The 27,049-nt window shown below is 41.6% G+C and overlaps 5 protein-coding genes across 7 annotated transcripts; 2 read left to right on the forward strand and 3 right to left on the reverse strand.

Annotated features, from left to right (window-relative positions):
- Positions 1-502: 502 nt before the first annotated feature.
- On the reverse strand, positions 503-5,879 carry mrpl16 (mitochondrial ribosomal protein L16). Its single transcript, XM_079496469.1, has 6 exons — positions 5,808-5,879; positions 5,641-5,712; positions 5,289-5,360; positions 3,036-3,187; positions 2,406-2,699; positions 503-963 (listed from the first exon to the last, which is right to left on the reverse strand). Exons 2-6 carry the CDS (start codon positions 5,702-5,704, stop codon positions 772-774), a joined length of 774 nt encoding a protein of 257 aa, XP_079352595.1. The 5' UTR covers positions 5,705-5,712; positions 5,808-5,879; the 3' UTR covers positions 503-771.
- A 1,117-nt stretch (positions 5,880-6,996) lies between these two features.
- On the forward strand, positions 6,997-7,749 carry LOC306919810 (tyrosinase-like; the record flags this gene model as incomplete). The annotated part of the gene is made up of 1 exon (XM_079496360.1): positions 6,997-7,749. One exon carries the CDS (start codon positions 6,997-6,999, stop codon positions 7,747-7,749), a length of 753 nt encoding a protein of 250 aa, XP_079352486.1.
- Positions 7,750-9,002: 1,253 nt separating this feature from the next.
- On the reverse strand, positions 9,003-12,506 carry txnl4b (thioredoxin-like 4B). Of its 2 annotated transcripts, none has more exons than XM_079497328.1 (3): positions 12,374-12,506; positions 11,155-11,306; positions 9,003-10,111 (listed from the first exon to the last, which is right to left on the reverse strand). In XM_079497328.1, exons 2-3 carry the CDS (start codon positions 11,274-11,276, stop codon positions 9,946-9,948), a joined length of 288 nt encoding a protein of 95 aa, XP_079353454.1. In that variant the 5' UTR covers positions 11,277-11,306; positions 12,374-12,506; the 3' UTR covers positions 9,003-9,945. The 2 variants fall into 2 exon arrangements, with proteins under 2 accessions (XP_079353454.1, XP_079353453.1); XM_079497327.1 differs by lacking the exon at positions 12,374-12,506 and adding an exon at positions 11,564-11,804 and having other exon boundaries at positions 9,023-10,111.
- On the forward strand, positions 12,344-26,832 carry trmt10c (tRNA methyltransferase 10C, mitochondrial RNase P subunit; the record flags this gene model as incomplete). The annotated part of the gene is made up of 2 exons (XM_079496361.1): positions 12,344-13,621; positions 24,395-26,832. 2 exons carry the CDS (start codon positions 12,344-12,346, stop codon positions 24,638-24,640), a joined length of 1,524 nt encoding a protein of 507 aa, XP_079352487.1. The 3' UTR covers positions 24,641-26,832.
- LOC306920525 (golgin-45-like) lies at positions 16,316-23,321 on the reverse strand. Of its 2 annotated transcripts, none has more exons than XM_079497326.1 (8): positions 23,189-23,321; positions 21,992-22,143; positions 20,809-20,869; positions 19,931-20,382; positions 18,884-19,083; positions 18,544-18,672; positions 18,191-18,410; positions 16,316-17,677 (listed from the first exon to the last, which is right to left on the reverse strand). In XM_079497326.1, the coding sequence occupies exons 3-8, from the start codon at positions 20,831-20,833 to the stop codon at positions 17,501-17,503; spliced, it is 1,203 nt and encodes a 400-aa protein (XP_079353452.1). In that variant the 5' UTR covers positions 20,834-20,869; positions 21,992-22,143; positions 23,189-23,321; the 3' UTR covers positions 16,316-17,500. The 2 variants fall into 2 exon arrangements, with proteins under 2 accessions (XP_079353452.1, XP_079353451.1); XM_079497325.1 differs by lacking the exon at positions 23,189-23,321 and adding an exon at positions 22,379-22,609.
- Positions 26,833-27,049: the final 217 nt, after the last annotated feature.

A 27,049-nucleotide genomic window follows, 5' to 3' on the forward strand; every position in this document is an offset into this window, starting at 1 on the left:
AAATTTTTTCATCCAGTGTCAATTATCTAATGTAATCCAGGGTGCTACACTTCCTCTGCCAACCTGGGGGGGCAGCGGACTGACCTCATGCTTCCTTCTATGCATGAGGAGTCCAAGCTGCTTCTTTTCACCTGACAGGGGGAGTTTTCCTGCTTGGACATAGCGCGTGGAAGGAACACGTTATTCCAACCAGTTCCTTTCCCCTCCATCAGGCACCCCAAGGTGGCCAGGGGGAGGTAGTTTAGAGACCAGGATTACTGCATGTTTTTGTGAGGGTACCTAGGGGACACGGGGAGAACATGCAAACTCCACACAGAAAGGCCCTTTCGCCAACCCCGCCTCAGGTATGGGCACTGATGCCGCGGAGGAGAGAATCGAAACCAGTGTGCCACTGTGCCCCCTCGCTCATAGTTGTTTTTAAGGGGATGATTCATCAAACTTAGCCATAACATCATGAAACCCATCATCACATATGATAGTAATACAAGACAAAACTGAAATGTATTTGGTCAGATGTAACTCTTTCATTTGGAAACGATAACAAAGAATTCCAGAAATCCACAAGAAAATGTCAAATATTGGGAGTAAAAAAAAAAGAAATGTTCCATTTCATCTCAATAATTTTCATACTGCCATGTACATTACACTTTCAATTCCCAAGAACATTATTTGCATGATTTATTTTCCTTTTAAACTCTGCATTAACATAATCATAATATTATGGGGATGGTACAAGTTGATAGATACACTGTATCAACTTTCAGTCCTACATCACACCCTCCAAGGAAGGTGGAATTTCCCTGTGAAGCGTCCATTGGTTTTCATTTCATAAGGGCTAAGCACCTTCCTGATGCCCAACATGTTGCCCTGAACAATCCGCTTGAAGGTCCAAGGATTCTGGTTGTTCTCTTCCCTCTCTGCCTGCTCATTCTGCATGGCTGCAAAGCTCTCTCTGCTGACCACCTGGCAGACAATACAGTAGGAAAAACAAAGATTTAACAGATGTTTTCCCCTCCAAAGTCAGATCACTGTTTACTCTCTCATTTAAGGCTGCAATTATGCATTATTGTCTTAGAGATCTTTTTTTTAATGTTTTTTTTTGGTGGCTTTCGCGTTTTTTTATGGAGGGACAGACAGTAAGCTGACAGGAAATGGGGAGAGAGATGGGGGAGCGACATGCAGTAAAGGCCGTCGGGATCGGGAGAACCCGCGGCACACTCTCAGACTGGATTACCAGCCAAGGTGCCACGGCCCAGGCCCTTAGTGATAATTTTACTGATTACTTTTGCTATGAAACAAATAATATTGTATATACCAAATAGATTTTGAACAAATTGATTCACATACTTCATTACCCAACTGTGCAGTGTGAATTTTGTTGACTAAGACTAAAGACTAAGTCGACTAAGGTTTTTCAGAAGACTAAATAGGACTAAGACTAAATGGTGTGTCATTCAAAAGACTAAAGGCTCATTCATAGTCTGGATTTTCGGTGTTGAGGTGACCACCGCTCCTGTGGTGAGGTGACCACCGCTCCGGTGGTGAGCCGACCACCGGAGCTGAAATAACATTGAGCAGGTGGTGAGTAAAAACAGAGAAAAATGAACGACTGACATAGAAACATAGCTTTTTCAGAAAACTGTCAGGATGTAGAAGACATTTTTTTAATCTGATCTCAGGTCAAAATGGGTTAAGACTAAGACTAAATCAAAAATATTCTGAAAAAACAGAAACACTGCCATGGACCAATTGTGAAAATAGCAGAATACAAGCTCACAATGTGTTGCATCGCTTGTAGTTCAGCTATTTTCACAACAGCACACAATAAATAGAAACACTTGTTTAATTTAAATTAATTTGGGTCGGTCTGGTGCAGGTCAAATCTCTCACTCAGTGCCAATCACATGTTTTCATGTATTTTTTCCAAAGGCCCTTAGCCCTGGTCCAGTGCTTACAGAGAGTCTCTCACTGACACCCTGTGGGAGTCTCTTCCGCAGCTCTCTAGCAACTGTCGCACTCCCGTGCAAGGGTTTACAATTCCCAGCAAATAAACAAAACGTAACTACTCACCGACACAAAGCCTGCTAGACCTTGGTAAAAGTCTATTCTCGAAGCGTCAGTGAGAGACTCTCTGTAAGCACTGGACCAGGGCTAAAAGGCCCTCAGCCCCAATCACATGTTTTCACGTGTTTTTAGTTTCTACACTAGATGGTGCTCTTAGCTAACCTATGATCCATGTGGAATTCAAAATGTCCTTGCGGGGGTGGGAGGGATGTTTTAATGCTTCACATTCTCCCACCTTCAAAGTAAACAAATGGCCTAACTTGAAACGTACATAATTATGCAACCAAATTGACCATTTTATTTTATTTTAAACAAGGAATGAATGAATGATCTAATCTCACCTTGGCAGGGAATGGCAGCTTCTTTGCCACCTTATTCAAGATCGGCTCCACTTCTCCAAACTCCACCCTTCCTCCCACTTCCACAATAAAACGACCATAGCGGACAGGTGTCACATAGTGGTCAATGGCACCCTTCCCACCACCCATGCGCTGACCTAGACCTTTACGGGTTATGGGTTTGTAAGGACCTTGGATGCGCCAGCTTGCAAATGTGGTGCGGGGGTCCATCTGGCGATTGATAGTCAGACGTATCATCTCCATGTGACCGTGATGTATGAAGCCCCCTCCCATGGCCTGAGGAACAAACACAACCACACTGAAATGTTACTAAATCACATGTAGTGTACACACACACACACACACACACACACACACACACACACACACACACACACACACACACACACACACACACACACACACACACACACACACACACACACACACACACACACACACACACACACACACACACACACACACACACACACACACACACACACAGCTCTGAAAATAAGATAACGACAACAATGATGGAGGGACAAAGTTATATAAAAGAAGTTTGTGTAGTTGACCTGCAGCCAGCCATCACTGGACTCCAGGGTTAATAGAGCGGGAAAATGTACTTACCACAATAGCATACTCTCCAGTAGTGAAGGCATTTGCTGCCTTAGCTGGACCCTGGATATCACGCAGTCTCTTTCCCTCCTTTTTAGGTCCTTTCTTAAGGTTGGGTATCTTGTTCAGGAACTTGAGTTTGGGACGTTGAGGGAGAACCACATCTTCAGTAGAGGGACGAAGAGAAAAACTAAGGGTGAGATGAAATGAACGAAGAATGTGGGAATAGCCCAAAGTACTTAAATGTTAAACAGTGCAGACCAACATAGGCTTTACAGTTTAAAGTGGTACACTGTCGCCACTTTTCCAAAGAAAAGCTTTGTAAGATGTATCTGGATTCAGATTCCAATTGCAACAGATGTCAGTCACATATAGGCTCCCTTAAGTGTCCTCCACACTTTTTTTTTTACCAAGACTAGCTCTGGCCATCTGTATTTGAGATTTATACTGAGATATTTGAACTCTTACAAAAAAACAATTCGGGTGGTTCCAAAATAAATCTTTATCCAAACAAGCTGACATAGTAGCTTTTGCCTTCTTGATTGCCAGATGCCCAATTTTGTTCAAAATGGAAGCAGTAATCACCAGCCTCACATTCTCAGTAGATTAGGGGACTTGTGCAATTTCTCCACCTAGAAATAATTAAGTACACTAGTCTAGAGCAGGGGTTTTCAACTGATTGTGAACCAGGGACCACCACCCTGACTTAGAATCAACCTAAGGACTAAGATGAATGCTTTTGTAAGACTTGCTATGCATCCCATGTGTATACATTCCACTGTTTCTCAACCAATTGTCCACTGACTACTAATAATTTCCTAATAATAATGACTCAACCAGACAATCCGGTGCACTTCCCCTCTTGAGATTCTTACTCCATTTTTCTGTTGAATTTCTTGAACTCCAACTTGTCAGTAAATGACTACATGGACAGTCATCATAGGTCACCAGGTCATTCAGTTCACTGTTTCTCAACTAGTGGAAGGACATTTTTTTTAAATCAACAAATCCTACATTACTAAATGAATGGTCAGGGACCACATGCAATACTTCCAGGGACCACCAGTGGTCCACGGACCACCTGTTGAAAACCCCTGGTCTAGAGAGGCTCACTAGCCGCAATTTGCAACTCTCGATTTTTTTTATATTGGGATGAATCTTGAGTTGCAATACCCTACATTGACTCCCCACTCATCCAATCTGCTTTTGCGATCTGCTTGTATTAAACGACTTTAAACTCACCAACATTACAGCTCTAGGCCAAGCTTGAATTATCCTCTTTCAATCTGCCAAGCTTTTGTTTCATAAAAATCAACCGTAGACATGTTATGAGCTACTTTCTGTCAAGAAATTCTCTGCAGGTGATTATTTTTCTAAGTGTTGGAGTTTGGAAGCACTCGTGGAAGTCACTGAACGGCCCTGCGTACCACCTGTTTCGCATTTGCACATAATGCAAGAGGCAGCAGCACGACCCGTTCAATGTTCTGGTTGGATTTATCACTCAGAAATCTTGTCTACATATTTTGGGCACTATGGTACATTCCGAAACAAGCAGTGTCTTGTAGAGGAGAAATAATGGGACATGCAGCATGTCAACACACATTGATCTAGCATGTCACATGCTAGATCAATGTGTGTTGATACGCTTGTCGCCTAATTCTAAATGACGGAGCGGTTGCGCAAAGACAGCACTGTTTAATGCAATTTATTTGTGCAAGTTATAAGTATTTTTTTGTTGAATTACTCATGACAAAGTTGTAAAAGTCAACAGTATGTATATCCATGATAAAATAAGCAAGCGGCAGGCACAGACAATACACATTCTTTCTTTCTTTCAATCATTTTATTATTATATTTTCACAATCTGATACACAGATACGCCGGCTACTTTCTAATGTTTTGATAATTCACGTGACAGATGTATGCATATGACAGTATAGTTTCAAACTACTGTATTTAAGAAGAAGATGATCAGGTAATATAATTGTGAAAATAATAATAAAATGATTGAAATAAAGAACTATAGTGAATTGTTTGCTAGTGTGCTGCTTGTTTATGTTAAGGATATACATACTGTACAACTTTGTCATCAAAACAACAAAAAATACACAAATAAATTGCATTAAACAGTGCTGCCGCTCCGTCATTTTGATACACGCAATGTTGTCAGCAAGGTGCCCTCAATAGAAACATTTTATTTTTTAACTCAAAGTTAAAGTAAGAAGAAAAATAAAGCTATGGTTCAGCATTTAAAAGAACGATTACCACTGTAGTCTGGGGGTATCTCGTATGTCTTCAATCCAGCTGACAAAACCTTCAGGTGGGTCTGCAAAGTACCTGCACAGCAGAGAACATTTCACACCTTTGCTTAACAAGAATATTTGATTGATTGAAATATTTATTAACAGTTTGCAGAATTACAGTACTACATTTCAAACACAAACTGAATACAAAGACTGTGAACTGTGAATGGACGACCCAATTAAGCGCATTACACTTGTTTACAACTAAGAGGGTCCACCTTATTGTTCAATTCATCAAAGTAATGAACAATGTGACTGCATGTCAGTCTGTAAAACTACAGCATTGTGTTGTAGCTCATAAAGCCTCTGGCTACCTTGCAGATGTCCGCTGGTTCTACAGATGCTGGCCAAACCACTGTACTTGATCAATGAAATCATGGCTGTGCCTTAAAAGAGAAAAAAAATGTGTACACAAACCGCAACTACAAAAAACATGAATTAATTTACAACATGATAGAAATTGTAGGCTGCAAGTTCACACCAGGGTTCACACGCTAGAAAAGGTCGCCGCCATTTTTATTTTTTATTTTTTTCAGCTTATCAACATCCGGTCCAGTCAGTGGTCCACTGCTGTGTGTTCTCCGTCGGAAAACAAAGCAACGTTTTTTTAATAGTTCCCGTTGACGAACGGGCGACATACATGCTCACAGCCATTACAGCCACTGTAACGAACATAGAATTCTGTTTTGGCAGTGGTTCTCAAACTATTGAAACTAAGTGTGGTCTCTGGTCTGGGAACCCCCAGCTGTCCCTGATTTTACAGGGGGTCACCAGCTTGATTGATTCATTGATTTATTAACAGTTTGCAGAATTACAGTACATTTCAAGTACAACTCAATACAAAAACTGTTAACTGTGAGTGGACGACACCATAAAGCATTACACTTGTTTACAATAGGGCCCACCATTTTCAATTCATCAAAACATTTAGAGACACGAATATACATAGCTCTGGTCCATAGCCTTCTACTGCTTCTACCCAGTAGAAGGCTATGGACCAGAGCTAGAATATACACAACTATAGTCAAAACAGGAAATCATCATAGGAGGAAAAAACAGGGTAGGCAGACTAGGCACCAAATCCAAATGGATCCTTATGGGTCCGTAACTCTGAGTGTTCAAATGGACCCTGGTCCATTTGAACACTCGAATCAAAGGCTGTGTGTATAAACAGGCAATGGCCTACACAGTAAAGGACAAGTCAATGACCTACCCAGTTGAACTTTGGGATATTTTGGCTCTGTTCTGTGTTGACACAGCTGTCTCGACATACATCAGTTGATAAACCTGACATTTTCAATATAATTTTGATATTTTCACTGACAATTTCAATATCATTGTCTTGTCTTTGAGAGTAAACAATGCATAATACCGTACGGTAACTTGGAACCTTCCTGTGCACCAAGAAACAAGCTATAATATATCAAACACTAAGTGTACTACGTGCTAATTTAGCACGTAGAACACTTAATTCCAAGTACACAAATCAATATGAACCCAGAAGCCTTTTTACAATTACGTCACTTAATATATAAAAGGCAGCTTGCATTATTGGGAAGCTGCTGAAGTGGTTGCAGTGTCTTTCAAATGTAAAGTGATCCGTCTCACTGTATTCTACTATGCTGCTGTCACATCACGGCAGAGTTTCTTTGTGGTCTTGGCTGTTTTCCATGCTGTGTCTGTTTCCAAGTGTCCTGGAGGCTCAATTTCCCCGGCCCTGCACCACGCCAGATGCCCTTGAGAGAAGAGAGTGTTGCCCCCACTGGAAAGGCTCCCCTTGTGGCTTCAGCTCTGGGAGAGGAGTCTGTGCACCACACCCCACTAAAGACCTCCCTAAACCAAATGACTATAGAGTTAACTGGCCCCGTGCTTTTTACGATTCGGTCTGCACATGCTGGGGGAACTTTGATGGATTTGACTGTGGACAATGTCTTCCCGGCTGGAAGGGACCCCTCTGTATGCAACATCACCATGTGGAGAGGAAAGAAATAACAGATCTGACAGACCAGGAGAGGGACACCTTCCTCTCCAGGCTGCACATGGCCAAACATAGCCTTAGTGAGCGTTACATGATCCTTACTAGCAGTGACACCACTGTGGAGGGTAACTACCATTTTCAGACCACAAGTCTGTATGACCTGTATGTCTGGATGCACTACTATTCAGCTAAGAGCTACAATGGCTCTGAAGACAATGCAGCACATAGGGGCCCTGCTTTTGGTTTCTGGCACAGGGTGTTTCTGCTCTTTATTGAGAGGGAGGTGAGGGAGCTCACTGGAGACCTGGACTTCTACATTCCCTACTGGGATTGGACCAGAACCAATCACTGTAATATCTGCAACAACCAGTACCTTGGGGGAGTTGGACCAGGTGGGCTCATAGATGGTGCTTCACACTTCTCAAAGTGGAAGGTGAGACTGTGAGATGTATATCTGACATGAAAAGAAGAAAGCAAGCACTCAGTTGAGTAGTTCAACGTAATAATGTATCAGGTGCACGGTTCAGGTAGAGACAGTCCATAGAAAAGAATACCGGCACTCACTTTGTATCCAATAGAATTCTTGTTTATTGGATACAAAATCTGTCTGACAGCCATATGAGCATTCAGACTGCAAGCTGCAGTTCAACAAATCTAAGAAATCATCATCATCATTATATATCCTCATAAGAAGCATTGGCAAGAGCAATTCATAACATTTAATTACAATTCTAGTCATAAAGCTTTTTACCCACCAATTATGTTTACTTTCTGTTTCAAGGAATATTAATTTACATTTTTTCTTTTGCTGTTTCTGCCTTTATTAGATCAGTGTACAGTAGTCTGACAGGAAATTGGGAAAGAGATGGGGAGTGGCCTGGTCGCCGGGATTGGGATTTGAACCATGCAGCGACATGCTGGGTCAGGGGATCTTATATAGTTATATAGTATAATCTGATCGACAGGAGGAATTGACTTTAAAGAAACACGTTTAAGATCCCCTGAGCAGGCTGTCAGGCTAGGTGCCTGGACCGCTACGCCAGCCGCCCGGGCCAAAACTAATTCTTTGAAAGCCCCTTTCTCCTTCTAATGTCTATGCTCCTCTCTCTTCACCACACAGACTATATGTCCATTCCAGGAATCACTTGGTGTAATCTGCATTCAGTCTAATAACTCTAGACCTGAATATCTCATTCGCAACCCTGGAAAGGATCCAGCATACCCAACACTTCCTACTGCTGAGGACATCCAAAACATTATGTCAACAGAATCTTTTGACACCCCTCCATTTGGCAAAACATCCAGCAACAGCTTCCGAAACAAGCTTGAAGGTACATGAACTAGTGCATCAAATGTAATATTTGTTTAGTTAATAACTAGTGCATTATATTTATGTCATGAGTTCAACTTTTTTTTTTCAATATTTGAATGACGTCTTCCACAACAACGTTGTGCCAGCATCTATGCAGCTTACGGCTTGTGCCAACTGTAGGTCACTAAATATGGATGAATAGATTTGTAATATATAGGTTTAAATTATTATTGTAATTTTGTAATTTAATTTTGATTTAATGAAAAGTAATTTCGTATTTTTTAAATATAAATGATTTCAATATATTCATTATTAGTATTATCGCCCTCTAGGATTTTCAGTTGCAAAATATTTTTTTTTCTTTTTTTAATAATTTGGGGACCCCCCAAAATAATTTGGCAACCCCCCGAGGGGTCGCGACCCACAGGTTTTGAACCACTGCTCTATGGTACATTGTTTTTGAAAAACAAACAACTTAAAAAAGAAATAAAACGCTACAGTAAAGTTAAAATAACACTAGTACATTTATTTCCATGGGAAACATAACAGAATTTTATTCAAAAAGCTATTAAAAAGTTGAATAATGAACATGACTGCAGTAGATGCTGAAACACAAGACTTCCAAACTGACTGTTATATCAATGTGTTATGTGGAAAAGCCTAAATGAATCCATCTATTCCATGTATAATACAATACACAATAAAAACTAAATCCATATTTTAACATTTGACTCATACACATTTCTGAGGAATTATTCTGCACATACTCTTACATTATGTAACAAGGACTGAAACATTATAATAACTCATATAGCCGTAGCTATGCAGGTACCTAGCATGAGAGCACAGGCTGCAACTCTGCATCTTGCAGACAATGCAGCTAGTCCGTGTTATGTGGGAGAACTACTTTCAACCTACATCCCTATTTTGGGCAAACATTTTCAAACATTTTGCAAAGAAAGAAAAAAAACAGGTGCGCTTCCTCTGGAAACTGCCCTTATTTGTTTAAGGCAGTGGGTGCTCAGCTTTGAAAATAACTCATAAACCAACTAAATGGAAAAAGCGGCACTCCAAAATAAAAGCTGCAAGATTGGCTCAGATGCAATTTCTCATGTTTATTTGAGAACGCTTCTCAAATAAACATAAGAAATTGCATCTGAGCCAGTCTTGCATCTTTTATTTTGGAGTGCCGCTTTTTCCATTTTGCAAAAGTTACAAGTATAAAATAGAGGTTAAATTGGTTTTGTCAACAGATCATTATGATCAGTAGTCAATAGTCATGATATATGGAAGTAATCTGTAACCTCACACAGTGATAAAAGGTCCAAACTAGATTCCATGGTAGAGGAGGTCAAATTTGGGAATGTTTTGAGGATCAATAGGACTCTGGACAATCATCTTCCCCCTCATGGCTCCTCTGTATATGACCTCAATCAGATCCATGAAGTCCTGTTTGGTCTTAAATGTTCCCACAAATTTGGTGTGATCTGGTGAGCTGAGAGAGAGAAAACAGTACATTAGGTGTGGAGAACACCTAAACAATTATTGCCAAGTAGGCCTACCGCCGTACCGGTAATGTAAAGTACACTGAAAGGCGAAGGTTTTGTGCCCAAGACGTCTGTACACGTCCTAACGGAGTATACCAGAGGGTGCCCAAGACGTCTGTACACGTCTTAGGAAAAAAGAAAATTATATATATATATAAATTATTTTATTTATTATGTTTTACATCCGTTGCCAACTGCTATGTGAATTTTGACTAGCCACATTTTGCAACACTAGATTGTTTTATAATGGGATGAATCTAGAGTTGCAATAGCCACAATTTGCAGTGTGTTGGAGTTTGGAAGCGCTCGTTTATATTAATGGGTCGTGCTGCTGCCTCCTGCATTATGTGCAAATTCGGGTGCGCACGCTTATCCGACATACCATAGGACCGACATGCGGAAAACGATCGGATTAAGGTTGGCGAACATGCGTTAAGGTTGGCGACTGGATTAAGGTTGGCAAACATGCGCTGCTCCGTGCTTGCAGTTATGGTTAGGTTAGGGTTTGAGGTAGGTTGTCGTTGAAGGACCAATAGTATGTCGAAACTAAAGCCTGTACCCAAAACAGATGGTACGCAGCCCCGTTCAGTGACTTCGAAGCGCTTCCAAACTCCAACACTTAGAAAAAGAATCACCTGCAGAGAATTTCTTGACAGAAAGTAGCTCATGTCTACGGTGGATTTTTATGAAACAAAACACTTGAAAGAAGGGTAATTCAAGCTTGCCCTACAGCTGCAATGTTGGTGAGTTAAATGTTTAATACAAATTTGATTTGGATCAATGGGCTGTCAATGGTTGCAACTCTTATTATAATAAAAACAAATCTAGTGTTGCAATTTGCGGCTAAATTTGGACTAAAAAGGCTTTCATACATTTCAGAATCAGGCAGAATTGGAAAGATGCAAAATTCCTAGCTCCAATTGTAGCGGAGGGAGAGGTTCCAATTCCAAATCTGGCTACAATTAAATTTCCATTGCATCTTCATTCTCACCCATAATCCACTTTCATATGCTGTCCATTGAAGAAGAAGACGGTGGATGGGATGTAACTGATGTCGAAGTATCTGGTATAGATAGGAGCTTTATCAACGTCAACGATGTAGATTGATGCCATGTTACTCAAGTCATGTGCTGTTTTTGACAACTGGCAGTGGAAGAAGACGAAACAAAAACAAATGAACAAATGACAAAAATCAATGTCTTAATCATGTTTGTTGAGATCACAGACCACTCAGATGAATTGAATATGAAGAACCCCAATGGCTTTCTTGGGTTATAAATATTAATAATAAATCCTCTTCATAGCAGACCTTGTATTGAACTGTACTTTCCTGCACCTTTTTCTGCAAACTGTTAATAAAGTATTCAGTCAACGAATCAATGGTTAAGAAAGTGACTTACTATTTCGTCAAGCTGGAGACAAATGGAATCATCATCTCTCCCAAACCTCAAAACTAAAACCTTTTCTGCAACGCCCTTGATAACCTCATCTATGTCGTTTTTGCATGATAATTTGGGCAAAAATAAACTCATTATCAAAATGAATAAAGATTAATCAACACAGAAACTCTTGTTTTGCTCCCGAAAAGAGGAAACCAGGAAACGCATACGTTGTGGTGCACCAATTGTAAGTGTCCGTCTGGAAACCACTGCTGATTTTGCCTACTAGTAACCAGAGTAATAGTAACGATACTATGTTTGATTGATTTTTTTTCCCTTGTGATTTTTAAGGTTGATACGTTTAATGGATATATCTGTATGGTGTGATCATTTTATCAGGAGTATTTTGTGTTGGTCTACAATAAGATTGTTTTCTATAGTCTATAGTCACACTTCACTACGACATATTAAGATGTCACACCAATGTACAACGTGACCTTCTTCTTCTTCAAAACTCGCGTGCAATGCATGCCAACCCGCCAACTCTATGGTGCATTACAAGCATGCACATTAAATTGGCATAAATCAACTTTCATGCGGTTTCTCAGATGCTACCGCAGCAAGTGAATGTTCACAGCAACAACCGAAAAGGTTGATTGTGTCAGTGAAATTGGAAAAAGAAGAAAAACAACGTCATCTGCTCGTGTTGGTGCGACAGGATCACACAGACGTCACTTCACGTCAGACTGTCCAGAGGTGACACAATTGACATCAATATTAATTTGCTTAAATCTTTTAGCGATGATACGGTTAATCTCCACGTCGATTTACCCGAAACTATGGAAACGCAGTCTGCCTTTGCTGTCCACTGCTGTCAAGGAAGGCGTGATTGGACGTCTCCCATTCAGCCACCATGTTGTTTGTGTATGTCCATCCGCTCAGCGTGTTCGATTATTCAGTGCTGTGTGTCCTGCGAGGAAAGATGTGACCCCAAAACCAGAACAGCAACAGGAGGAGAGAGAGCAAATGGATTTGGATGGATGGAAATCTCTAATGAGATCTCAAGTCACTGCAGATGAAAAGAAAGGAGACGATGACGAGGGAGCAGAGGGTGATGCTAAAGAGGATTCCACACTTAAGGCTACCCGTGATCTGGTCCTGATGTGGAATGAGGCTGGGAGGTGTGTTCCAGTTGAGATGACAGATGAGCAGCTTCGGGAGCTGGCAGAGCTCACCACCAAATCATCAAAGAAAAAGTACCTTAAATTCCTGGAAAGAAAAGAGAGCCACAAAAATTGCCGCAATGAAAAGAGGAAGAATAAGCGGGCTGAATCCATGAAGGATGCTGAGGATGAGGAAGGGGAAGGACGGCCAATGAAAAACACTTTCCTCCTCAAGTACTGGAACCGCGCCCTGGACAGGTTGCTGGCATGGAGAAGTGCCCAGTCCATGATCTTTGGCCAGCCACTGGTCTTCGATATGAGCTATGAGCAAAACATGACCTCACGTGAGATTGTGAACACGGTGACCCAGCTGATGGGGGTGGAGGCGTGGAATCGTCGTGCTGCCGAGCCCTTCCACCTTCACTTCTGCAATTTGCAGCCAGAAGGAGCCTACATGAAGGAGTTGCAGAAACGCTATAAGGCACAGTCCTTCGATCGCCTGCTAATCACCTCAACAGACCACCACCATGCTGATGTCTTCCCCCGTGAACGTCTTGTTTACCTTACCGCAGACTCCCCCAACACCCTCCGCACCTTTGATCACACCAAAGTCTACATCGTTGGAGCCCTTGTGGACCGCAGTATCCAGAAAGGCGTGTCGTTGGCCAATGCTAAGCGTCTGAATCTAGCCACAGCCCGACTACCACTCAATGAGTGTCTCCACTGGGGCATGGGAGCAAAGAACCTGACTTTGGACCAGATGATGCGTATCCTGCTGACAATTAAGGACACAGGGAAGTGGGAAGACGCTTTGTCGTTTGTGCCGCAAAGGAAGCATGATGGATTCCAACAGCAGCCAGAGAAATGGTTCTCATCGAAAGGGGGTTACAGGGATAGGAAGGGTTCTGGTGCCAAGGTGCCAACACATATGGTTTACAATGAGAGATCAGAAGCTAATCTCTCATTGTATACAGAATGAGGGATTATGAGTTCACAGGTATTGTTAGAGAAAGGAATGAGGACAGAATTGCGGTGAGCAGGAGCGTACGATCAACTCAAGATGACAAATCAGCTGTAACCAGGCTACCGGCATCATTAAAAGCACAGCTAGAGGCCAAAGTGTCAGGCAGGAACAAGAAGAACTGGTTGGAGGAAGAGTGATCTCAACAACTGACATGTCTCAGACCTGCCAACCTGCCCGTAGAAACCACGCAATTCTAGGTCCCAGTACGAGTACGCACGTCCAAAATGCACAACGAAAACGTTTTTATGGATATAGAGGCGAGACGACGTAGAGATCCAAAATATTCCACTTTATCTCTGAATCATGAGTCGACATGTACAGTCAGTGACTGAATGAACAGTGAATTAATAAATACTTCAATCATTCATGAGGTTGAAATTAAGTATGGTCTCAATGAGTAGTAGTATGAATGATTATACAGACTAGGCTATATATCTATACACAATGAATATGAATGAATTATAATGGAAAGAAACTTCAATTGAATACTTTTATTTGTCCATTTTATTTTATTTTCATGTACCGGTAATTGGAAATTTAGAAATACCCCATGGGTTAAAAACATCTGTATCAAAATTAATTTGGAATAAAAAGAAACCAAGAATAAGAACATCTATACTAGAACATAGTAAGGAGTGTGGAGGACAACATTTGCCCAATTTTGAACTGTATTACATATCTTTTATACTTCGTCCTTTACAACATTGGTTTTCAGATGAGGGCCCGACACCTTGGGTTCAGATAGAACAAAATATTGTGTCACCATTCTTGTTGAAAGATACCTTGCTCTGTAACCTGACTGTACTGTATAGAGAGTTTTGGTCCTATTATTGCTCATGCCGTCCGGGGAGGCATACTTTGGTTAGACATAGCATTGGTTAGACATAGCATAGGCGGCGGTGGCTCAGAGTGCCTGGATGGTAACCGTAAGGTTTCCAGTTCGAACCTGGGCTCCCCCAGAGTTACTGTCGAAGTGTCCTTGAGCAAGACACTGAACCCCTAATTGCTCCCGATGTGCTAGTTGGTGCCTTGCATGGTTTCCGCTACCATCGGTGTATGAATGTGTGTGTGAATGGGTGAATGTAATGCACAATCTCTGTAAAGCGCCTTGGATAAAGGCGCTATATAAATGCACCATTTACCATTTATTTGGTGAGGGGTGCGTTAAAACGACTGGATTAAGGTTGGTGAGGGGTGCGTTAAGGGTTGGGAGAGGGTTAAGGTTAGGTTTAGGTGTGCTGCCCCGTGGGAGGTTAGGGTGAGGGTTTGAGATATCGGACCAATGGTATGTCTAACCAAAAGCATGCAAGAATACGCCAATATTTAGAAACAATAGTTTACTATTGGCCAAAAGACCCATTATATTCCATCAATGGCAAAGGTGTAGCATTAACATACTTCCGGACATGATGAGCAATGATGGATTTATGTCATTCCAAGAACTCAAATGCAAGTATAATCTGCCTGGCTCCTCTTTTTTTCTTGCAATGCGTACTGGAGTGCCTTGGAACAATAACCTTCCTAAACATCCAGTTATCGAAATGGTTACCTCCAATATTAACAAAGGTTTTGTCTCTCACGTATAATATGGAGAATTGCAAAAAGTATCAAATACCTTGATGGGAATTACCACAACATGGAATATAGACCTGAAAGACTATGGACATGTAGATTGGAGGAGAGTGGAACATTACTATAACCTCTTGTAATTATAATCTTCAGATGATGCACTATAAACTAATACACAGATTTTATTTAACTCCAAGAAAACGCTGTCAACTTCAATTAGTACCAAACCCGTTATGCACGCTGTGCCCATTGAGAACTGTGGGCACATATATGCATATGTTCTGGGAATGTCCCAGAGTCAGGTTATTCTTGACTCGGGTAGCTAGGACCTTATCTGAATTGTTTGAAATCGAGGTGCCATGTCTCCCTCAGATTTTGTTGCTAAATGATGATTCCACACTCTCCTTACCAGTCAGTCAAAAAAAAGTATTCTTTGCTGGAGTTACTGCTGGAAAAAAACTCCTTGTGTCTAGATGGAAACCTCATATTCTTTCTGTAAAAAAATGGAAAATATAATTTCTGAATGTATTAGGGTTGGAAATATCAAATTGCGAGAGCTAATGGAGCAAAAAGGCAGTCCATTGAGGCACTTACAGATGCTATAGAAAAGGTCAAAGCACAACTATAATGTGATTCTCCATTAGTGCAATGTATTACAGGTGTGAAATGTTCTATATAACACCCCCACCTGCCACGAAAAATTGCCACGCCCGGGCTTTGCCGTGCCGCGCATGGTGGTACTCATGTCAATATCCCAAGGTTGGCAGGTCTGATGTCTGTTTGCATCCACACTCAATGAAGGATGTAAGCCTGATTTATGAAATGTACAGGGAGATAAAATGTGGCATCTCATTTTGAATTAAACCTTTGTTATAACTTGGTATTCCAATGCTTTGTTTTTTATTTCAGGTGTTAGTGGGTCGCACACACCAAGACTTCAGTTGAACGGGTAGCGCACCTACAGTCAGCGCGGTGGTCACATGAAGAGTTAGTTCAGGTGTTAAAACATGACAAAGATATTTTGAAAATAGAAACGTTTATTTTGGTCTGACATTTCAAACATCTTTCTTTAGATTTTCTATTTTGAAACATGGGTACCACAATAACAGCATCTTTGATAATCACCCAAAATAGTGTGCTGTGCATTATAATAATCTCAACAAATGGCAGATACAAGATTCTAAAGGTTTATCCAAATCAAAGTCAAAGTATAGCAGTGCAAAATGCAAATACAGTAATACAAGCTCCTCATCCAGTATCCTTTAAATGTATTAAAGATGTGTGTACTTTTGTATTGCTTATCTCTGCACTATTCACATCAAAGCATCCATTAAATATACAATTGTCTTCAATGCAAGAAAATGATAATTGCTTTGAAAATCAGAATATAAATCTCACACCAACAAAAATAAATAAAACACTTGAGCATAATTCATGTCAAACGATTATTTAAGAATACAATTCAATGTACAGTAAACATTTAATTGAAATTGCATCCAAGTTATACTGTTCAGATTCAGAATATTGCTGTTGTGGACCACATGTGACAATACCATGGCCTTTTTACGTGTAGTTAGCCACACTATAGTTGACCAATTGTACCACCAACAAACAATGCCCATTATGTGGTAACAATGCATGATTGTTTCATGCTGGCATTTCACCTAGGTTAAAGTATATTGTGTAGACCAAGTACAGACCATTTGAGTTATAGATGTATACAAACTAAAATAAATAATACAAATGCAATGTTAATGAAACAGTTTGCATGTCTTGTAACACTTGAACAAAAACAATAGTTTTTTAAAAACAATCCGTTTTAAAATATGAATAGGCTCCATCACAACCATTATGATGAAATGGAAGGCCACGTGTTTTAAAAAGTAATAAACAGGTGAAAGGTAGAGCAGTAGAATCCAAAAATACCATTCAAAACACAGGAAAATAATCAAATTGTTAGTAATCTCTGTCCTGCTGAACACTGAAATGTTTAACATCAGCCCCATGGTCATGGACACTGTAAATGTGTGCATGTGCGAGTGGCTGTGTCTTGGTGTTGACTGTAGTAATAATCACCTCACACAGAGAACCCATGTCCCCCAAAGAACATGATTTGTCAAATGTAAATTAAACATCTGTATTCAAAGCATTTGACGTGAACTTTTAACATGACTGGAGGCTATGTAGCCCCTCCTTTGACCTCTACAGCACCAAGATGTCCCCAGTGCAACGTTCACAGCAGTTGAAGGTAATGTTCTCATAGCGGGTGTATGGGTGGAACCTGCCAATACTCTTTTTCTGGTTCAGAAAGGTAGAAGAGTCACTGAGTGGGGACTCAACCTCCTCTGGACAAGGGGTGGAGTGTAAACTTTTCATTACCTGGCAAGGATTTGCAAGGGAGAGAGAACAAAGAGGAAAGATAAGATAGTGTTAATTTAACTTGGAATGTAGCCTGGGCACCATTTCATTTAGGGTATATGATCCTGTCGGGAACGGATGATATCGTTACGTCATGTAGTATTGTTTTGTAGTCGACAGGCAGGAACAACGGGGCGGCAACTTCCTTTTCCCTCAAACCGATTTTTCTCAGCTACAGGCTACGAGAGCTTTTATTGTTATTCTTCCGGTTTGAGGGAAAAGGAAGTTCCGTTTGATTGTTCCTGACTTTACATGACGTAACGATATCATCCGCTCCCGGCCGGATCATATAGACTTTTGAAACAGAGACCAGGCTTTCCTCCGAGGTGGTGGAAAGCCTGGTGAGGCGAGGTTACTTGGAATGAACAAAATGGTTCCCTATCTGTACACTCTCAAATAGTTAAAGTAATATTCAGGATTTTACTGTGTAGCTGCAATATATTTTGTTTAGAATAGTGCTGACTAATACCACACCTTCTCAGCCATCTTCTCAGCTGGTGTGTTGCACAGTTCTGTGGGTGTGCTGCTGCCGCTCTTCACCGCACTGTTCAGTTTGCCCAGCAGGTGGGAGTTTATGGACTCAGCCAGCTTCTGGTTGGTTATCGCCAGCTCCCCTGTGCTAAGGGACTGTGCACTGGGGTAGTAGCTCTGCTGTCTGCCCCACTGGAGGGACACTAAAAGCTGCTCAAGTGACCTGACAAATGGAATTTAAAGCATGTGAGGATACAGGGTCAACTGTGCTTATAGCAAGATGCATCTTTTATTTAATGTTAATGTGCTTTTTGTGGCAGTCTTATTTGGATTCTGCTACTGAACAGTGCATGTACCTGTGTGTGATCATCATGTCCCTATAGAACTCTTCTCTCTCTGACAGAAGGTCGTGAATAGCACCTTGGGCTTCTCTGGTCTGTCGTTGCAGAGCTGCTCTCGCATTGGTCAACTCCTCTGCCATGACTCTGGACAGACAAGTTTAATTCAACCGTTATTCATTAAAATTAACACATTATATAATTGGTGCTTGCTTGTATGTAGAACAATATTGAACAATAGTTGATCATTTATCATTTAAAAGTACGTGATCTACCCATTTCTATTTCTCAAATACAAACACCTATCCCTACAGTTTTAGTGTAACACTACAAATCTTGCTATCTACTCAAACTGCACCTGCTGGCCAGGAACTTGCTCCTCCAAACATCACATTGGATGCTCATGCGTTCCAGTTGCTCAGCAGTGTGCGCCCAGTTCCTGCCCAAAGCTTCATTCTCCAAAATCAACTGGTTCTTCTCCCGTGACAGACGTTCAAAATGGTACTGCAGGTCATCACCCACTGAAGCCACCAGCAGCTTCTTTAGTTCACGATTCACCTAGAAAAATGGAAGAAGCAGGGTTGAAATTTTGATTGGTGAATGTCTCAGGCATGGATAAATACCACAAAGTGAATATATACACAAAATAGGTCTGGTCAATGGCATTTAATGTTTGTGTTGGCCGTTGGGACAAAAAATGGGTTACATACACCAAAGGCTGGACATAGGAGGGGCTATCGCCCCTAAAAACATGTCTCCACGAGTCCAATGCTATTTTTAACGACATGGTGACATGGAGGCAAGCCGGTGTGTCTGGCTAATCTCAGTCCAAATACCACTGACTTTAACAGCACAATGTCTTGTGCGCTCTTCCCAGTAGGCCATGGAATTATGGCCATGGAATTGAAATATATCCCTGAATGTTTTACACATATTGTGATTTTGACGCTATGGGAGAAAATCTCACAAAACAAAACCACTCGACCACACTGCCACTAGGCTAAAATAAAACCCCACATATTTGTTTTAATGTGTACTATACACTATCTATAACTTTATAATGGAAGTCGCACGCACGCACGCGCACACACACACACACACACACACACACACACACACACACACACACACACACACACACACACACACACACACACACACACACACACACACACACACACACACACTTGTCACATTTTGTTAATTACTATTCTCAGATCCACCTTCCTACCATTCCTCCATATTTTAGCAAGACTGATGTCCCCATCTTGTTCAGTTTTGCTGGAATCACTGATCAGTGGTACTTTATTGATTGCTATATCTTTACATTCAGTGAAATTGCTTTTATAGAATCATAGTGGGAATTTTGCTGAAATAATGATTAATGGCTTTATTGGGGTCTTACCTCTGTCTGGACACGAAGCTGATTGGAAAGGCCTTCTTTATCCTGCAGGAGCCTGCGTTCAGAGTTCTGTAACTTCTCTAATGCTCCTCTCCAGTCCTCCACCAGAGGCAGGGAGTGTGAAGGGTGGTCCTGCTCAGCATGGTGCCCAGCCTCCCCTTTGCCCTCAGCAGGTACTACACGTCCATGGCGGCTAATAGCAGTAAGTGGGACTACGATCCTCACAACCTCCAACTCTGTGCAGACCTCTCGGCTCACCTTGCCCAGATGAAGCACGCCTGGAGGATGCGGCACCCTGTGAGCTGATCTCGAGCTGTGTTTGGGGCTCACCATCTTTAGCAGGGGAATTACAACCAGCTCTGGGGGAAGTGTACCCGTGACAATCTCGACCGCGACTGGTGGTTTATCCGTTTCCATTCCATCACCAGGGCCCCTGACAGGCACATGGGCAGAATCTGGAAGAGGGAAAAAACTTACAAAGCGAGTCTTCTCTGGATAATTATCTTTACTCCACAGCAGTCTACACTCTCACTCTCAAAAAATCTAGCTGGATCAAGAGGAATTTAAATTCCTGCTCACTCACCTCCTCAATGTTATTGTGAGCACAAGACATCAAAAGAGAATAAAAGGTATGGGCGACATGTCTACAGAGAGAGACTGTTTTGGCTAGAGTTTTATCAGAACTGCTCATCATGCTGTGACTGGCTGAGCAGTTATGGAGAATGTAAACAAAAAGTGTTTGTGTGGTGCTTCAGATCACCCGATGATAGGCCCTTTCAGGACCACACTGTATTTTGGACGGAGGTATCGCCGTCCAAAATACAGAAAAGGTAACCGAGGGTACCGATGGTACGGGTGCACAGATAGTGTATATTACATACCTCTTACAGCTACTACAGTAGTCATGATGGAAGTGGCTTAGAGTCAGCCGTTCTCTTTTCCCTAGAAAATAATACAAATGTACATTTATAACAGTTCGTCCCAACGCCAGCAGACACCTATACAAACACAGACTATGATTATGCTACAAAACATGTCATCAGCTGAGAGAGAGAAAACAGTACATTAGGTGTGGAGAAATGTACTGGAGTATGAACAATTATTGCCAAGTAGGCCTACCGCCGTAGCGGTAATGTAAAGTACACTGAAAGGCGAAGGTTTTGTGCCCAAGACGTCTGTACACGTCCTAACGGAGTATACCAGAGGGTGCCCAGGACGTCTGTACACGTCTTAGGAAAAAAGAAAATTATATATATATATATTATTTTATTTATTATGTTTTACATCCGTTGCCAACTGCTATGTGAATTTTGACTAATCTAGAGTTGCAATAGCCATAATTTGCAGTGTGTTGGAGTTTGGAAGCGCTCGTTTTTATTAATGGGTCGTGCTGCTGCCTCCTGCATTATGTGCAAATTCGGGTGCGCACGCTTATCCGACATACCATAGGACCGACATGCGGAAAACGATCGGATTAAGGTTGGCGAACATGCGTTAAGGTTGGCGACTGGATTAAGGTTGGCAAACATGCGCTGCTCCGTGCTTGCAGTTATGGTTAGGTTAGGGTTTGAGGTAGGTTGTCGTTGAAGGACCAATAGTATGTCGAAACTAAAGCCTGTACCCAAAACAGATGGTACGCAGCCCCGTTCAGTGACTTCGACAAGCGCTTCCAAACTCCAACACTTAGAAAAAGAATCACCTGCAGAGAATTTCTTGACAGAAAGTAGCTCATGTCTACGGTGGATTTTTATGAAACAGAACAACTTTGCAAATTAAAAGAAGGGTAATTCAAGCTTGCCCTACAGCTGCAATGTTGGTGAGTTAAATGTTTAATACAAATTTGATTTGGATCAATGGGCTGTCAATGGTTGCAACTCTTATTATAATAAAAACAAATCTAGTGTTGCAATTTGCGGCTAAATTTGGACTAAAAAGGCTTTCATACATTTCAGAATCAGGCAGAATTGGAAAGATGCAAAATTCCTAGCTCCAATTGTAGCGGAGGGAGAGGTTCCAATTCCAAATCTGGCTACAATTAAATTTCCATTGCATCTTCATTCTCACCCATAATCCACTTTCATATGCTGTCCATTGAAGAAGAAGACGGTGGATGGGATGTAACTGATGTCGAAGTATCTGGTATAGATAGGAGCTTTATCAACGTCAACGATGTAGATTGATGCCATGTTACTCAAGTCATGTGCTGTTTTTGACAACTGGCAGTGGAAGAAGACGAAACAAAAACAAATAAACAAATGACATAAATCAATGTCTTAATCATGTTTGTTGAGATCACACCACTCAGATGAATTGAATATGAAGAACCCCAATGGCTTTCTTGGGTTATAAATATTAATAATAAATCCTCTTCATAGCAGACCTTGTATTGAACTGTACTTTCCTGCACACAAGTATTCAGTCAACGAATCAATGGTTAAGAAAGTGACTTACTATTTCGTCAAGCTGGAGACAAATGGAATCATCATCTCTCCCAAACCTCAAAACTAAAACCTTTTCTGCAACGCCCTTGATAACCTCATCTATGTCGTTTTTGCATGATAATTTGGGCAAAAATAAACTCATTATCAAAATGAATAAAGATTAATCAACACAGAAACTCTTGTTTTGCTCCCGAAAAGAGGAAACCAGGAAACGCATACGTTGTGGTGCACCAATTGTAAGTGTCCGTCTGGAAACCACTGCTGATTTTGCCTACTAGTAACCAGAGTAATAGTAACGATACTATGTTTGATTGATTTTTTTTCCCTTGTGATTTTTAAGGTTGATACGTTTAATGGATATATCTGTATGGTGTGATCATTTTATCAGGAGTATTTTGTGTTGGTCTACAATAAGATTGTTTTCTATAGTCTATAGTCACACTTCACTACGACATATTAAGATGTCACACCAATGTACAACGTGACCTTCTTCTTCTTCAAAACTCGCGTGCAATGCATGCCAACCCGCCAACTCTATGGTGCATTACAAGCATGCACATTAAATTGGCATAAATCAACTTTCATGCGGTTTCTCAGATGCTACCGCAGCAAGTGAATGTTCACCGCAACAACCGAAAAGGTAGATTGTGTCAGTGAAATTGGAAAAAGAAGAAAAACAACGTCATCTGCTCGTGTTGGTGCGACAGGATCACACAGACGTCACTTCACGTCAGACTGTCCAGAGGTGACAAAATTGACTTCAATATTAATTTGCTTAAATCTTTTAGCGATGATACGGTTAATCTCCACGTCGATTTACCCGAAACTATGGAAACGCAGTCTGCCTTTGCTGTCCACTGCTGTCAAGGAAGGCGTGATTGGACGTCTCCCATTCAGCCACCATGTTGTTTGTGTATGTCCATCCGCTCAGCGTGTTCGATTATTCAGTGCTGGGTGTCCTGCGAGGAAAGATGTGACCCCAAAACCAGAACAGCAACAGGAGGAGAGAGAGCAAATGGATTTGGATGGATGGAAATCTCTAATGAGATCTCAAGTCACTGCAGATGAAAAGAAAGGAGACGATGACGAGGGAGCAGAGGGTGATGCTAAAGAGGATTCCACACTTAAGGCTACCCGTGATCTGGTCCTGATGTGGAAAGAGGCTGGGAGGTGTGTTCCAGTTGAGATGACAGATGAGCAGCTTCGGGAGCTGGCAGAGCTCACCACCAAAACATCAAAGAAAAAGTACCTTAAAATCCTGGAAAGAAAAGAGAGCCGCAAAGGAAGCGGCAAGGAAAAGAGGAAGAATAAGCGGGCTGAATCCATGAAGGATGCTGAGGATGAGGAAGGGGAAGGACGGCCAATGAAAAACACTTTCCTCCTCAAGTACTGGAACCGCGCCCTGGACAGGTTGCTGGCATGGAGAAGTGCCCAGTCCATGATCTTTGGCCAGCCACTGGTCTTCGATATGAGCTATGAGCAAAACATGACCTCGCGTGAGATTGTGAAGACGGTGACCCAGCTGATGGAGGTGGAGGCGTGGAATCGTCGTGCTACCGAGCCCTTCCACCTTCACTTCTGCAATTTGCAGCCAGAAGGAGCCTACATGAAGGAGTTGCAGAAACACTATGAGGCAGAGTCCTTCGATCGCCTGCTAATCACCACAACAGACCACCACCATGCTGATGTCTTCCCCCGTGAACGTCTTGTTTACCTCACCGCAGACTCCCCCAACACCCTCCGCACCTTTGATCACACCAAAGTCTACATCGTTGGAGCCCTTGTGGACCGCAGTCCCCAGAAAGGCGTGTCGTTGGCCAATGCTAAGCGTCTGAATCTAGCCACAGCCCGACTACCACTCAATGAGTGTCTCCACTGGGGCATGGGAGCAAAGAACCTGACTTTGGACCAGATGATGCGTATCCTGCTGACAATTAAGGACACAGGGAAGTGGGAAGACGCTTTGTCGTTTGTGCCGCAAAGGAAGCATGATGGTTACAGGGATAGGAAGGGTTCTGGTGCCAAGGCAACACATATGGTTTACAATGAGAGATCAGAAGCTAATAGAGGGCCCGCTGCCTACAGAATGAGGGATTATGAGTTCACAGGTATTGTTAGAGAAAGGAATGAGGACAGAATTGCGGTGAGCAGGAGCGTACGATCAACTCAAGATGACAAATCAGCTGTAACCAGGCTACGGGCATCATTAAAAGCACAGCTAGAGGCCAAAGTGTCAGGCAGGAACAAGAAGAACTGGTTGGAGGAAGAGTGATCTCAACAACTGACATGTCTCAGACCTGCCAACCTGCCCGTAGAAACCACGCAATTCTAGGTCCCAGTACGAGTACGCACGTCCAAAATGCACAACGAAAACGTTTTTATGGATATAGAGGCGAGACGACGTAGAGATCCAAAATATTCCACTTTATCTCTGAATCATGAGTCGACATGTACAGTCAGTGACTGAATGAACAGTGAATTAATAAATACTTCAATCAATCATGAGGTTGAAATTAAGTATGGTCTCAATGAGTAGTAGTATGAATGATTATACAGACTAGGCTATATATCTATACACAATGAATATGAATGAATTATAATGGAAAGAAACTTCAATTGAATACTTTTATTTGTCAATTTTTTTTTATTTTCATGTACCGGTAATTGGAAATTTAGAAATACCCCATGGGTTAAAAACATCTGTATCAAAATTAATTTGGAATAAAAAGAAACCAAGAATAAGAACATCTATACTAGAACATAGTAAGGAGTGTGGAGGACAACATTTGCCCAATTTTGAACTGTATTACATATCTTTTATACTTCGTCCTTTACAACATTGGTTTTCAGATGAGGGCCCGACACCTTGGGTTCAGATAGAACAAAATATTGTGTCACCATTCTTGTTGAAAGATACCTTGCTCTGTAACCTGACTGTACTGTATAGAGAGTTTTGGTCCTATTATTGCTCATGCCGTCCGGGGAGGCATACTTTGGTTAGACATAGCATTGGTTAGACATAGCATAGGCGGCGGTGGCTCAGAGTGCCTGGATGGTAACCGTAAGGTTTCCAGTTCGAACCTGGGCTCCCCCAGAGTTACTGTCGAAGTGTCCTTGAGCAAGACACTGAACCCCTAATTGCTCCCGATGTGCTAGTTGGTGCCTTGCATGGTTTCCGCTACCATCGGTGTATGAATGTGTGTGTGAATGGGTGAATGTAATGCACAATCTCTGTAAAGCGCCTTGGATAAAGGCGCTATATAAATGCACCATTTACCATTTATTTGGTGAGGGGTGCGTTAAAACGACTGGATTAAGGTTGGTGAGGGGTGCGTTAAGGGTTGGGAGAGGGTTAAGGTTAGGTTTAGGTGTGCTGCCCCGTGGGAGGTTAGGGTGAGGGTTTGAGATATCGGACCAATGGTATGTCTAACCAAAAGCATGCAAGAATACGCCAATATTTAGAAACAATAGTTTACTATTGGCCAAAAGACCCATTATATTCCATCAATGGCAAAGGTGTAGCATTAACATACTTCCGGACATGATGAGCAATGATGGATTTATGTCATTCCAAGAACTCAAATGCAAGTATAATCTGCCTGGCTCCTCTTTTTTTCTTGCAATGCGTACTGGAGTGCCTTGGAACAATAACCTTCCTAAACATCCAGTTATCGAAATGGTTACCTCCAATATTAACAAAGGTTTTGTCTCTCACGTATAATATGGAGAATTGCAAAAAGTATCAAATACCTTGATGGGAATTACCACAACATGGAATATAGATCTGAAAGACTATGGACATGTAGATTGGAGGAGAGTGGAACATTACTATAACCTCTTGTAATTATAATCTTCAGATGATGCACTATAAACTAATACACAGATTTTATTTAACTCCAAGAAAACGCTGTCAACTTCAATTAGTACCAAACCCGTTATGCATGCTGTGCCCATTGAGAACTGTGGGCACATATATGCATATGTTCTGGGAATGTCCCAGAGTCAGGTTATTCTGGACTCGGGTAGCTAGGACCTTATCTGAATTGTTTGAAATCGAGGTGCCATGTCTCCCTCAGATTTTGTTGCTAAATGATGATTCCACACTCTCCTTACCAGTCAGTCAAAAAAAAGTATTCTTTGCTGGAGTTACTGCTGGAAAAAAACTCCTTGTGTCTAGATGGAAACCTCATATTCTTTCTGTAAAAAAATGGAAAATATAATTTCTGAATGTATTAGGGTTGGAAATATCAAATTGCGAGAGCTAATGGAGCAAAAAGGCAGTCCATTGAGGCACTTACAGATGCTATAGAAAAGGTCAAAGCACAACTATAATGTGATTCTCCATTAGTGCAATGTATTACAGGTGTGAAATGTTCTATATAACACCCCCACCTGCCACGAAAAATTGCCACGCCCGGGCTTTGCCGTGCCGCGCATGGTGGTACTCATGTCAATATCCCAAGGTTGGCAGGTCTGATGTCTGTTTGCATCCACACTCAATGAAGGATGTAAGCCTGATTTATGAAATGTACAGGGAGATAAAATGTGGCATCTCATTTTGAATTAAACCTTTGTTATAACTTGGTATTCCAATGCTTTGTTTTTTATTTCAGGTGTTAGTGGGTCGCACACACCAAGACTTCAGTTGAACGGGTAGCGCACCTACAGTCAGCGCGGTGGT

The sequence above is a fragment of the Electrona antarctica genome, assembly GCF_951216825.1.
Source record: "Electrona antarctica genome assembly, chromosome: 3".
NCBI classification, from domain to species: Eukaryota; Metazoa; Chordata; class Actinopteri; order Myctophiformes; family Myctophidae; genus Electrona; species Electrona antarctica.

What these genes read in the sequence shown, in the direction of transcription:
- mrpl16 (XM_079496469.1), bottom strand. Translation starts at nt 5,704, where the DNA reads ATGATTTCATTGATCAAGTACAGTGGTTTGGCCAGCATCTGTAGAACC. An exon ending in CTGGAGAGTATGCTATTGTG is followed by an intron (nt 2,700 to 3,035) that starts GTAAGTACATTT and finishes TTTGTTCCTCAG; the next exon opens with GCCATGGGAGGGGGCTTCAT. An exon ending in AGCTGCCATTCCCTGCCAAG is followed by an intron (nt 964 to 2,405) that starts GTGAGATTAGAT and finishes ATTGTCTGCCAG; the next exon opens with GTGGTCAGCAGAGAGAGCTT.
- LOC306920525 (XM_079497326.1), bottom strand. Translation starts at nt 20,833, where the DNA reads ATGACTACTGTAGTAGCTGTAAGAG. An exon ending in AGCAAGTTCCTGGCCAGCAG is followed by an intron (nt 18,673 to 18,883) that starts GTGCAGTTTGAG and finishes TTGTCTGTCCAG; the next exon opens with AGTCATGGCAGAGGAGTTGA. An exon ending in GACATGATGATCACACACAG is followed by an intron (nt 18,411 to 18,543) that starts GTACATGCACTG and finishes TCCATTTGTCAG; the next exon opens with GTCACTTGAGCAGCTTTTAG.
- txnl4b (XM_079497327.1), bottom strand. Translation starts at nt 11,695, where the DNA reads ATGAGTTTATTTTTGCCCAAATTATCATGCAAAAACGACATAGATGAG. An exon ending in GTCTCCAGCTTGACGAAATA is followed by an intron (nt 11,307 to 11,563) that starts GTAAGTCACTTT and finishes TTCCACTGCCAG; the next exon opens with TTGTCAAAAACAGCACATGA. An exon ending in CATATGAAAGTGGATTATGG is followed by an intron (nt 10,112 to 11,154) that starts GTGAGAATGAAG and finishes TCTCTCTCTCAG; the next exon opens with CTCACCAGATCACACCAAAT.